The sequence below is a fragment of the Prionailurus bengalensis genome, chromosome D4 (genome assembly GCF_016509475.1).
Source record: "Prionailurus bengalensis isolate Pbe53 chromosome D4, Fcat_Pben_1.1_paternal_pri, whole genome shotgun sequence".
Classification (NCBI taxonomy): Eukaryota; Metazoa; Chordata; class Mammalia; order Carnivora; family Felidae; genus Prionailurus; species Prionailurus bengalensis.
Window position 1 is genome coordinate 5217657 of NC_057359.1, and position 13009 is coordinate 5230665.

Below are 13009 nucleotides of genomic sequence, written 5' to 3' on the forward strand. Positions count from 1 at the left end.
AACGACGTTGAACGCGTGTGTCCTCAGCACCTGCTCTGTGCTGGGCATGGCTGTAACCACAACAGGGAGTGGGGCTGAAACGGATCCCTCCCCTGATACAGTGCACATTTCTGGGTGCAGAACTGGACCATTGAGAGCAGCTAATTGAATATGTGGCTTGTTGCCAAGGAGTGGGTGCTGTGAAGTGGAATAAAGCAGGGGCCGGGGGCACAGATGTGAGAGGGTGGGTTACTATTTTATTTTATTTTATTTTATTTTATTTTATTTTTTTATTCTGTTCTTTTTCTTCTTTCTCTTTCTTTCTTTCTTTCTTTTCTTTCTTTTCTTTCTTTTCTTTCTTTTCTTTCAAGAGCACCAGCAGGGTGCAGAGACAGAGAGAGAGAATCCAAAGCAGGCTCCGCACTGTCATCACAGAGCCCGATGTGAGGCTCAAGACCACAAACCGTGAGATCGTGACCTGAGCCCAAACCAAGAGTCGGATGCTTAACCGACTGAGCCACCCAGGTGCCTCTGGGTGGGTTGCGGTTTTAGAAAGAGGGATCAGGAAAGTACTCAGTTTGAATGTTACGTTTGAACCAACCTCATGAAAGAAACAGCTCTGAGAAAGTCTGAGCAAGCCTTTGGACGGAGGGAGCGTACAAGTGTAGCAAGCCTGCGGCCAGAGGGAGCCTCATGTATTGTGCAAACGCGGGTTGGAGGGGCCAAAAGATGGCCTTTGAGTCACGAAACTGGAAAGTGACAGATCCAGGACTCACACCAGCGGTGCAGTTTGGGCCTCTAACCACCACGCCACGCCGGGAGAGGGTGAGGAAACCAGTTGGGGGGTTGCCCCAGTGGTTGAGCCCAGATGGCGGTGGTGCAGAACAGGTACAAACAGAGGAGGGAAGGAAGTCGGAGTCAGAACCAGGGGACGGGATGTGGCCGGAGGAAGACAGGCGTCCAGAAAAGTCCCCCGTGTTTGGATCCGAACCCTGAAAGGAAGGTGGAGGTATTAAGAGTGGGGACGAAGCATGTCTGGAAGGGAGCACCAGGATTCCCGCTGTGAATCCGCGAAGTTTGGGTTGCCTGTCGCTCGTCTAGTTAGTGAGGACCTGTTGGTCATAAAAATGAGTGTCCTGTGTCAGTCTGAAAGCCCACTGGGTGGTTGTAACATCCTTGGCAGTACAACATCTAAAATATATTTTGGAGAGTGCCTTTGCGAATTAATTTGACAGACCAGTGGGCTTCCATTTGGTTTGCGGACAGTGGTGGGCACTGTCCAGCATCCTACAGCAACATGGGGCATCTCTGGGTCCCCACGCGCTTGTCCCCTGTCCACTGAGGGCCAGCTCTGCACTCTGCAGACACAGATTCTGGGGCAGCATCCCAGAAAACCCTGTGTTTTTATTAAGCTTCCCAAGAAATTCTGATGTACACACGGGTTTAGAAACTACCGCCAGGGAGCTGAGGATCTTTGGTTTGACCGTGCACAGCCTGCCGTCTCCACAAATATTAAAATGGAAGGAGGGCAGAGAGTATCACAGAATGGAGAAATAAAACCAACGCAGATGTGAAATTTTGGTGCCGCCGTTCACTTTTCTGTCTAGGCAATTGCCCTGTCGTTTCCCGGTTGTATAGGTGGCTGTGGTGACATTTAATTATCCACAAACGCAACAAGAATCACTCATCTACATTAAGATAATGTCTAAGACATTAAACTCTCTCATTTCATCTTGGAATTATTAGAGCTTTGAAGTGTGCACATGTGTGTGAGGGGGTGGAATTCATGAAAATTATGGGGAATAATTTAATGATTAACATTGGTGTATATTTTTATTATCAAATATACTTAATAACTGTGTATGTCTTCATATTACTTTGCAAATGACCAAACGTTCAGTACAGATCATCGTTGCAAGACTTTTCTGGTAATTAAGTTTTTTAGAGAAGTTTATAGTTGCCCAGCTCTTATAAAAGAAAACTCCTGAAATGAGCATACTCCTATTCTTTGTGGTAAGACAAATATTCTAAGGTCACATGAGTTAGGATTGAGATGGAACATCAAATGGATGATGGAACACACACACACACACACACACGCACACAAAGCAGGATGGGGAGCAAGAGTTAAAAACACGGCAGAGAGGATTTCCAAAATACCAAGGGTTTTTATTAAGGTCAAAGCCAGAAGGAAAGCAACTTGCTGAAGACAAAGAACTACAGAGGCTAACCCAAAGACAGGAAATATTTCTAGGAGCCACACAACAAAGCATTTAACCAAAAGTGTACAAAATCCAAGATGATCCTGGGAAAATCCCAGGAATGAACCAGAGTTACAGTTAAATGGTCCTTACTGATCTGGGTCACATGAGGTGCTCCGGTGACCAATCTAGTTATTGGTGGTGGAAGAACCACGATCCTGGTCTTGTCCCAGCCTGGAAATCTTTCCGCTGTGAAGTTCGCATTCTCCCTGATGCTACTACGATGCCTGTGGACGATGAAGTATGCTTTAATTATTATAAACAAACGCCAACACTTGGAGAAATGTACAAAAAGCAAAATACTAAACTAATGGCTAAAGTCCCATCCTTGGTAACAGCCTTCAAAAATCTAGTGCCAGGATATACTCTGCATGCATCTTACTACCTTTAGTATAAAAACAACCAAACGAAACAAAAAAATCAACTATTTTGAAGGGGCTGCTTGTGAACTTTGTTAACGGATCGATCCCCTTTTTAAACAGAAGAAACAACATAATTTCTTTGATGGCAGGATACCCGGCGGGAGAGCAGGGCTGTCCACACCCACCTGAAACACAGTGCTGTTGTGTGCGATTTTCATAGTTGTGCTTCGGGAACTGGTTCCCAGACGTGGTACCACGGGAACAATTGTCACAGGGAGGAGATGGGTTATAGTCAGAGCGATGACTCAATATCACATTCATAAGAATCAACAGGGGATTGAGGAACCAGTTGAGGGCTGGGTCTTTGTACCCCAGCCCACTCCCCTTTCAGATCCCGGTTCATTGACTCAGCATGTCAATAACTCAGCATTTCTTACTGACTCAGTCAGTTGCCCTTATGCAAATCAAGCCACTGTGTTTCCTTTCTCTTTCTTTCTTTCTTTCTTTCTTTCTTTCTTTCTTTCTTTCTTCTTTCTTTCTCTATCTTTCTTTCTTTCTCTCTCTCTTTCTTTTCTCTTTCTTTCCTTCCTTCCTTCCTTCCTTCCTTCCTTCCTTCCTCTCTTTCATGAGCTATCATCTTAAAAATTTTTTATTATTGTTTATCTTAGAGAGGGGGTGGAAGGACAGAGAGAGAGATGGGGACAGAGAGAGAGAGAGAGAGAGAGAGAGAGAGAGAGAGAATCCCAAGCAGGCTCCACCCTCAGCTTGGAGCCTGAAGTGGGGCTTGATCCCACGACCCCAGGATCATGACCTGAGCCAAAGTCAAGAGTTGAATGTTCACCTGACTGAGCCACCCAGGCGCCCCAAGCCACTGTGTTTCTTAAATAGTCTTTTCCTGTGTCAGAAATTGGGACAGGTCTCCAGCCAGCATCGCGGTATAACAAAGCACGGTCAGCCCAGTTGCTCTACATACAGCTCACATTTACTTTAAAAAATACTCTATGGAATGGGTACCGGTGAAGCCATACTGCTATGCTTTTTATGTTGGTTTATTTGTGTAGATTTTCTGTTTCTTTCGCCTCTGCCTTCCTGCCACAGTTCCTGTCTCAAACAGCTACCTTTGCAGCCAGCCATTCAGTTCACGTATGCACTCGCTCATTCTCCACACTTGACCGCTATGCTGCTGCCTTCTGGGCACCGTAGTGCGTTTGAGTAAGAAAACAGGGACGGACTCCTGTCATAGACCTTCAGACTAGTGAGGTAGACAGATGTAATTTGGCTAACTAAACAGATTATAAATATTAGAATTTTGCATTTGCTATTTTATTTCATTTTTTTTAAGTTCTTTTAAGTGACTCTCTACCCGACGTGGGGCTCCAACTCATGATCCCGAGATCAAAAGCCCGCACACTCCACTGACTGAGCCAGCCAATTTCCCTGCATTTACTATTCTAAATACAGTCATACGTCGTCTCATTGCACTTGGCTTTACTGCATTTCGCAGATACCCACCCCCCCCTCCTTTTTTTTTTTTTTTTTAACAAATTGAGGGTTTGGGGCAACCCTGGGTTGAGCAAGTCTACCAGCACCATTTTCCGACAGCATTTGCTCACGTCGTGTCTCTGTGTCACATGCTGGCAGGTCTGACAGTATTTCAAACTTTTTTTATTAAGATTGTACTTGTTACGATGATCGGTGATCTTCGATGTAATTACTGTGATTGTTTTTAGGCACCATGAACTAAGTGCATCTAAGACTGCGAACTTCATCGGTAAATGTTGTTTTTTGTTCTGACCGCTCCACCAACTAGCCATCTCCTCATCTCGGTCCCTCTCCTTGGGTTCCCCCCTTCCGAGACATGACAGGATTGATATGAGGCCAGTTTATACTAAGTATTCCAGTGAACAAAAGAGTCACACGCCTCTCACTTTCCATCAGAAGCTAGAAGTGATTGCGCTTAGTGAGAAGTGATTGTGCTTAGTGGGGAAGGAATGTCAGAAGCCAAGAACGGCTGAAAGGAAGGCCTCTTGCGTCAAACAGCCAAGTTGTGGAAGCGAAGGAAAAGCTCCCGAAGGAAATTAAAAGCGCTACTCCCGTGAACACACAACGGATAAGAAAACCAAAGAGCTTTCTTGCTGATGCGGAGAACGTTTTAGTGGTCTGGACAGAAGATGAAACCGGCCGCAGCCTTCCCTTCCGGGAAGCCTAACCCAGAGAAGCCTAACCCAGAGCGAGGCCCTGACTCTTCAGTCCCGTGAAGGCTGAGAGGGGTGAGGAGCCTGCAGAGGATGAGTCTGAAGCGAGCGGAGGTGGTTTCCGGAGGTTTGAGGAAGGAGGCCGTCGTCCCGACGTGGAAGTGTGGGGAGGGGCACATCTGCTTACTGCTTGGTGCGCTGAGTGTTTTCAGCCCACGGTTGAGGCCTGCGCAGAGATGGAAACGATTCATTTCAAAATATTGTCACTTATTGACTGTGCGTCTGATTGCACAAGAGTTCTGATGCAGTTGGACGGTGAGATTAATGTTGTGTCTGTTAACAAAACATCCATTCTGCAGATCAGAGAGTCATTCTGACTTTCAAATCTTATTGTTAAAGAAAAACGTTTCTTAAGGCTCTAGCTGCCATAGATAGTGGTTCCTCTGATGGATCTGGGAAAAGTAAATTGAAAACCTTCCGGGAAGGAGTCACCGTCCTAGATGCCATGGGGAACATTCATGATTCATGGGGAAAGCTCCAAATACCAGCATTATTAAGAATTTGGGAGAGGTCGATTCCAGTCTTTCTGGATGACGTGGAGGGGTTCGAGACTTGAGGGAAGGAAATAGATGCAGCAGGGGAACTAGGGTCAGAAGTGGGGCCTGATGATGGGACAGAACTGGTGTCATGTCATAAAACGTGAGCAGGTGAGGAGTTGCTGTTCATGGATGAGCGAAGAAGGTGGTTTTCTGAGATGGAATCTACTCCTGGTGAGGATGCCGTGAAGACTGTTGAAATGACCATGAAGGATCCAGAAGAATCAGAAGGATCTGATTCTATCCCATCAGCTAGGTTGATAGTGTGGATGAAATCCTACCGTGGGTAAAATGCTATCAAAAGGCATCCCCTGCTACAGAGAAAGCACTCATGAAAGGAAGAGTCCATCGATGCGGCCATCTTCATTGTTTTATTTTGAGAAATTGCCACAGCCACGCTGACCCTCAGCACTGACCACCCCGTTCGGTCAGCAGCCATCAACATCCAGGCAAGAGCCTCCCCCAGCGGAGAAGACACGACTCGCAGGAAGCTCAGGTGATGGTTGGCATTTTTTAAGCAATGAAGTATTTTAATTTAGGGATGTACGTTGTTTTTTAGACAGAATTCTGTTGCACATTTAATAGACTACAGGAGAGCGGAAACCTACATTTTATACGCAACGGAAACAAAACAATTCTTCTGACTCGCTGTATCGCAGTGTGTGCTTTTCTTGTGGTCTGGAACTGGACCCACGCTATCTCTGAGGGATGCCTGGGATATACGAACACTTGATGGAAATTTGTAAACGAGGCTCTGAGTGTGGGTTGGAGAGTTTCATTCATCAGCACACGCACAATGTGTGCCTATAGTTTTCTTTGCTCGGGAAGAGTTGTGATTTCACTGTTCCCTCCTTTGCTCTTGAAAACTGGGATTGGTGGTAAGCGTGACATCACCCTATGTCCTGGGTGGCAAGTCTTGCTTGAAAATAGTGTCTCTGACAGAAAATTCTATAATGTGGAAATGTTAGAATTTCTAGAGAGAGAGAGACAGAGAGAGAGAGAAAGAAGAGTGACTCTTTGATGATGGTCCAACACCATGATTCTCTTTTATGTGGACGTTTGCCCGCAAAGAATCCTTCCCGTTCCCACTGAGGGGATGTCATTCTGGCTGATCTCAAGCAGCTTCTCAAGATAAGTCCCCAAAGTAGGCATGCCCAGACCACTTCTGGAACAGATCCTGTCACTGCTCCCAAAGAGGAGAAGAGACACACGTTTCTGGAAAGTTCATTTTGCTGCTCTCATCAGCCGCACAGCATGGCCCTGCTTGTGGACAGACAGGCGCACGTTCTCGATGAACAATTGAAATACAAAACTCAAGAGAGCCGCTCGGCCCGTAACGCGCCTAGTTAATTGAAGATGGCCAGAACAATAGTTTCGATCTTTGGACGCCACCTGGTTCACTCTCCCCATTTCCCAAATGTGGAATTGGAGGCTTAGAGGATTTTTCTGACTTTTCCGAGAACAGAGATTGAAACCCATGTTCTCTTCTTGACCATGACACTGGTCTCTGTCCAATTTTCTAAGCGTGTACGCAGTGTTCTTTCTGAGGAAATCATTCTGCTCTCTTGCTGTGTGCTGGGCTCAACGCAGGGGGAGACACGAATAACATTTCATGGCAAGTAAGCCCTCGGGAGACGCCAGGCATGGGGCCAACCAAGCACATGTATCTGTTGCCTCAAGAGAATGTAAGTCGTGTCGTAGAAGTGTCCCTGCGTGGTAAATAGCAGGTGCCTACACTGATGAATGAGGAGACACATAAGATTGTATTCAGTGTGACCTATTAAGTGGAAAGAACATCCTCTGAAATCCCAGGGGAAGAAGGCTATGAAGCGGCTGCATCCTCTTGGGGATATCTTGTCGGATCGTAGAGCATTTTCTTATGTCGAAGATATTCAAGTAAGTCATGAAAAGCTCCAGGGCTTCAGAACTGTGACAAGAACAGCCGCCCTCACAAGGGCCCTGATGCCAGTATCGATCAGGAGGGACCCAAAGGAGTAGGGCTGTGACGATACCACCTCTGGGCCACCCCCAGGACCCGGAAGCTGCCTGCTTAGAAAAGTCAGCCCCCGCCCCCGCCCCAGGAAAACCCAAACATCAAGTCGTCCTTGGCTCTGGCGGATGCAGACCCACAACATGGCAGGGCCAGTGCCTCCGAGATCTGGAACAGGGGCCGATGAGAGCCGACCGTTGACTTCCTCGGGGCACCTACCAGACATTCCCAGCAGCCGCTTGGCCATCACCAGCCCTGTGTGCACATATGTGCCCGTAAGTGCCCGTGATCTAGTTCTGCTCCCCCCTGGATTGTTTTCCTTGGAAATACGGGAGAGGGCTCAGGTGCATGAGGCGCTCGAGAGACTCATGGACCTCAGTGGTCTTCAAGAACTTGACCTACCCAGAAAGCCCAGGGACGCTTAGAAATGTGTGCTGAAGTTACCCGGTTTCCCCAAGGTGGGCAAGTGCCTTTTCCTAGGCTTCCCTTTCGGCTTCTGTGTGCCAGGAGGATTGGGCTGAGGAACAGATGATAGCCACCTGCAGCTGTGTCTCTCTCTAGAGAGTTCCACAGTGGAGTTCTGAGAAGGCTTGGGGCTCTACCTCTCAGAGGCAGGACGTGGTGTCCCCATCATCTCTGCGGATCCAGGGACGCCCGCTAGTGTGTTCATCAGTCTGTCCTTATGCGTCATCGTGCCTCCTCGGCCACTTCTTAACGTGCGGAGGGAGAGTGACAGGTCCGGTCACCTGGCACATTGCCTTCCTTGGCTTCTTTGAGCTCCGGCCCCTCTGTTCCACCGCAGGAGATGCAGGCAGCTGGCCTCATTCCCAAAGAAGTGGTGTTCAGACCCAAATCGGACTGCATTTCAGGCGTCCGTGAGAAAAGGGATGTTTTGCCTTCCCTTTCCTCGAGGTCAACTTCCAGCGCGTGGGTGACAGACCTACAGGCTGGTCAGGCGTCACGTTTTTTTGTAACGACGTCTTTTTCCTTCTTTTTTTCTCAGGGAAGATGAAAGTGAGCCTAGCAGAGATGCTCTGGATCCACATTTCCCTGAATGTGTTCTGTTCTGTTTTTTTCCTCCATTCAACCCACTGTTTTCCCATAAAAGACTCCGTGTATAGTTCAGAGGTATGCTATGAAGTACAGACAGTGTTGTAGCTTGCAAAGTGGATATAATTTGGCAAAATAAAGAGCAACTAGGTGTTCTATGATATGGTGCGTCAGTGTTACGCTTTTAAGTTTATTTCTGAGAGAGAGAGAGCGCGCACGAGCAGGGGAGAGGCAGAGAGAGAGGGAGAGAGAGAGAATTCCAAGCAGGCTCCACACTCTCAGCACAGAGCCCGAGGCGGGACTGGAACCAGATCGTGACCCGAACCAGAACCAAGAGTCGGACGCTTAACCGACTGAGCCGCCCAGGCGCCCCAGTGTTATTTTTAATACCAAACTAAACCATCGAATTAATTTAGGTTGACTTGCCTAAGCAAATGGTGGACCAGCAGCCACGGACAGCCTCTCCACGCCAGGTGCAGATGAAAAAAACCTCACTGAGCTGGATGAACATGATATGATGTGGCCCGATTCAACAGTTCAAAACTCCGATTTAAAAATGTCCCTTATTACCATGAATTTCTTCAGATCTAATTTGCGCTTCAGACTATAGTGTATAACAGCCAAGTATTTTTCCATCACGCTGGTCACTTGAATTCCTTGGTCTGTCTCCTCATGCTTGAAAGCTAAGGTTATATTGCCTCTCAAAGCCGCCTTCCCACTTACAGTTTGGAAATCTATGGAAATCGTACGTTGCGGAACATTAGGGAAACATAATGTGCCCTTGTTGGGGTCTTGGGAAAAAATATTTCCAGAAAGAGCAAGCATTTAAATTTTTCTTTCTTCAACGTTTTTTATTTATTTTTGGGACAGAGAGAGACAGAGCAGGAACGGGGGAGGGGCCGAGAGAGAGGGAGACACAGAATCGGAAACAGGCTCCAGGCTCCGAGCCATCAGCCCAGAGCCCGACGCGGGGCTCGAACTCCCGGACCGCGAGATCGTGACCTGGCTGAAGTCGGACGCTCAACCGACTGCGCCACCCAGGCGCCCCTAAATTTGTCTTTTTTCAAAAGGCAGCTTTGAGATTCTTTTCCTGCTTTCCCTTCTCTCCACTTGAAAAAGAGTTCCATTATTACCTTTTAACCATGCAAGACCACGAATCCATCATACTGACCGCTAGCCTGCGTGAGCTACTCAGGCACATCGTTTTTCTTTGTGTCGTAAACCATGAAAACAGATGACACACAGGCGTTATAATTGATGAACTCCCAAGCCTCACGCATGGCTTTTCCATGGCTCCTTTATACCCTGTGTCGTCTGATAGAAGAAACCCTGAGGGCGAATGTGAGTAGGTAATTACCAAAAATAACGTCAGGTCCATCTAAGTCATTTTCCAGGAAGACGTTGAAATATAAAACGCCTGGCGAAAACATGATTAGAGGGGGGAAGAAAAAAACCTGTGGGATTCAAGTTGCTATAGGAACACTCATAGCCCCTTCAGCGAGCAGCGAGAGGGGATGATCTATTAAGCCTTTTTTTCTCCACCGAATATTCCACTGCATCAGTCACGCTGACTCACAGTCTGTTCCTGTTCCTGCTAGATTTGGCATATTTGGTGATGTTTTTCATAGGCTTGGAGCCAGAGTTCTTTCCCTGGCCCGCGGGGTTCTCTTCCTTGGATCTCTGGATGTATTTGATGCATTTGGGGTCTGCGAGCACCAGTATGGCTGTTAGATTTTTCCCAGGGCAGGGCAGGGGCAGGGAGCGGGGGCGGTGGGGACTCCTCTGAGTTCCTGGTAGCACTACTTTGAGTTTTTAACCTTGGGTGTGTATTAGCCATTAAACGTAATCAGAACGAACCTCACATGACTGTCTCCGGCCCCTATAGTTTGGAAATATGGAGACCGAGCGTGTATGGACCAAACACATGTTACAGAGGAGGTTATGTGAACTTGATGTTATAAATGTAGTTGAGTTAGGGCAACTCTGAAGCCAGCCTTTTGGCCACTCAACCAGGGCCCTTTTATACCGTGGGAGGAGGTATGTTTTCAGGGAAGGTCAAAGAAGTCAAGATGTTTTTCTTCTGTTGCAAACATTGTGGAGCACGTTTGGCGTGCTTCTAAATCCCCTTTTAAAATACAGGTAATCAATATGACAGAAACGCGTCCGAGTTGGCCAGCAGACATTTGTGGAGTTGTGGTTACTGCCGCGGATAGTTACGTTAGATACTTCAAGGCGCTGCGTGACCGCGTGCTGGCCACGAACGAGTTGCTGACTCGCGATCAGTCCATTTTTGTCAGAAACACTTACTTTTTATTATTTTGCATGATCGCGTCAGCCGGTTATTCCTCAGATGTGTCTTCTACATATTTCCTTGATTTCCAGAGGAAAAGATGCTCAGTCAGATGAGGAATGTGCTTCTTAAATGTTTGCTTATTATTTTTTTTTTTTATTTTTGAGAGGTGGGGGAGGGGCAGAGAGAAAGGGAGAGAGAGGATCCAAAGTGGGTTCTGCGCGGACAGCACAGAGCCCGACCCGATGCGGGGCTGGAACCCACGAACCGTGAGATCATGACCTGCGCCGAGGTCACGTGCTTAACCGACTGCGCCACCCAAACGCCCCTAGGAATATGCTTATTAAAAGTAAATGTAGGGCACCTGGGTGGCGCAGTCAGTTAAGCATCTGACTTCAGCTCAGGTCAGTATCTCACGGTCCGTGGGTTCGAGCCCCGCGTCGGGCTCCGTGCTGACAGCTCAGAGCCTGGAGCCTGCGTCGGATTCTGCGTCTCCCTCTCTCGCTCTGCCCCTCTCCCACTCACACTCTGTCTGTTTCTTTCTCAAAAATAGGTAAACATTCAAAAAATAAAAATAAATGTATACACAGTAGACATTTGGCTTTCTTTTTATGGTAATGGAAAGAAATAAATTCAGGGAGAAAGAGTAGTGTTTACAATTGTGAGCATTATAACACAGAACTTTAAAAATTGGCCCCGGACAACGTGGACCACATTCAGGGTGGTACGAAACTCGGTAAAGAGAGTCTCTATTATTCACATTTTCACAGTGACACTCATGTTGATTCTAACATCGAAGAGATCGGATAGCTACACACATAAAAGCCCTAATTCAGATAAAAGATGCTTCGGACTTCCGTATTTATATTTAATTCTTCCAACCTAGTCACAGTCTCTTTCTCCCTCCCACCCCGTTTCTGCCCACAAGACACCACCGGGACCTCAGTGCAGCACAATGGCTCACATCTGGCCAGGGTCAAAAGCTCGGATGGAGAAAGCCCCCACCCTGTGGCTTTCAAGTACACAGCCAGCATGGACCAGCTCCAAGCCATAATCGACCGTGCGGACCATTGCCAACAGGAGCTGGCCTTCCACTGCAAGAAGTCAAGGCTTTCGGCTCGCCACGGTGAGTAATCAGCGTGCTCAGCCGTCGTGGGCTGCAGTGCCCACAGGTGGCCGTGGCTTGCCACGGATGCGTGAGAATCTGTGGCCATAATGCTCACGTCACAATCTGGAAGTCACAGAGATGCTTTTCCTCGGAGCAGAGAGCAAGGTCAATAGATATCGCTGCCTGCTCGAAGCTGTGAATGACCTGACGTGCCTTCCCAGACCCCACTAGACAACTGGACGGTGGAAGCCTCCTTACGGGGTTATCTTAGAAAGGATTGCGGACGACATGCGTGGCTTAGTTCTCTCTCCGGGGGTGGTTATTCCGTGAGATTCTTTTGCAGAGACTGAATGTAATTAGCGTCTGGGGTACTTATTAACTAGGGAACAACGTTAGTCTCATGCACCCCTTTCACACACCGTGCCTGCTCATGGTTCGTTTTTCATGCCCATTCTGCTCTTGAAAATTCTGCTTTTGGTGTTGTATTTTCTTCCTCTGAAATAGCTCATTCTTTCAGAATGTGCAGCCCCCACCCTGCTCGAATGAAACTCCTGGGTTTGTGGGAGGCTGATCAGACGTCTGGGGAGAGGAGTGAGCAGAGGGCGGTAGTCAGGGTCCCCCGGGTTCACGTTCCGAGCCCGTCACTCAGCAGCCAGGGGAGCTGGGACCTTGCTTCGTCCCTCAGAGCCTTCAGCTCTCAGACGCCCACCTCGCCAGGCCTTACTCGCACAACGTAGAAATTGCACCAAGTCAAATGCTGCTTATCCGCATCTCTCCAATTTATTGAATTTATAGTTCGTGCTGGAGGGCTCAGCGCGTACTGTGAGCTGATTGCTGCCAAATAGACGACTGAGCTAAAATGGAATGTTCCCCGAAGAAGGAGGAAGCGGGCCCCGGGAGAGTGAGGCAGTGCTGTGGAACAAGGCGGGTTGGGCTGTCTCACCAGGGAAACGAGGCGAAGGCAGGGCAGGGTGTGCGAGCCCCTAACACAGTCCGAAAACAAACCCACCGGGTGAATGTGGGAGCAAACTCCCGCACGCGGTCTGTCCCAGAACCTGGACACCGCTGCCTCAGTAGAGAATTCACACTTGGAAGGCCGGTGTCCGCGCCTGTTGATTTGCAAGCGGTCACTCCTCCTCGATTGTCATCCTTTCTATATCAATATAGAAAGCAGCAGC

The 13009-nt window shown here is 48.0% G+C and overlaps 1 protein-coding gene across 2 annotated transcripts in view; it reads left to right on the forward strand.

Moving 5' to 3' along the window:
* Positions 1-13009, forward strand: part of LOC122475351 (contactin-associated protein-like 3) — a 193350-nt gene that overhangs the window by 135556 nt on the left and 44785 nt on the right. For both annotated transcript variants that reach the window (XM_043567261.1, XM_043567262.1), the window contains one exon: positions 11652-11849. In XM_043567261.1, the coding sequence (XP_043423196.1) occupies positions 11652-11849 (198 nt within the window). The remainder of the gene's footprint in view (positions 1-11651; positions 11850-13009) is intronic.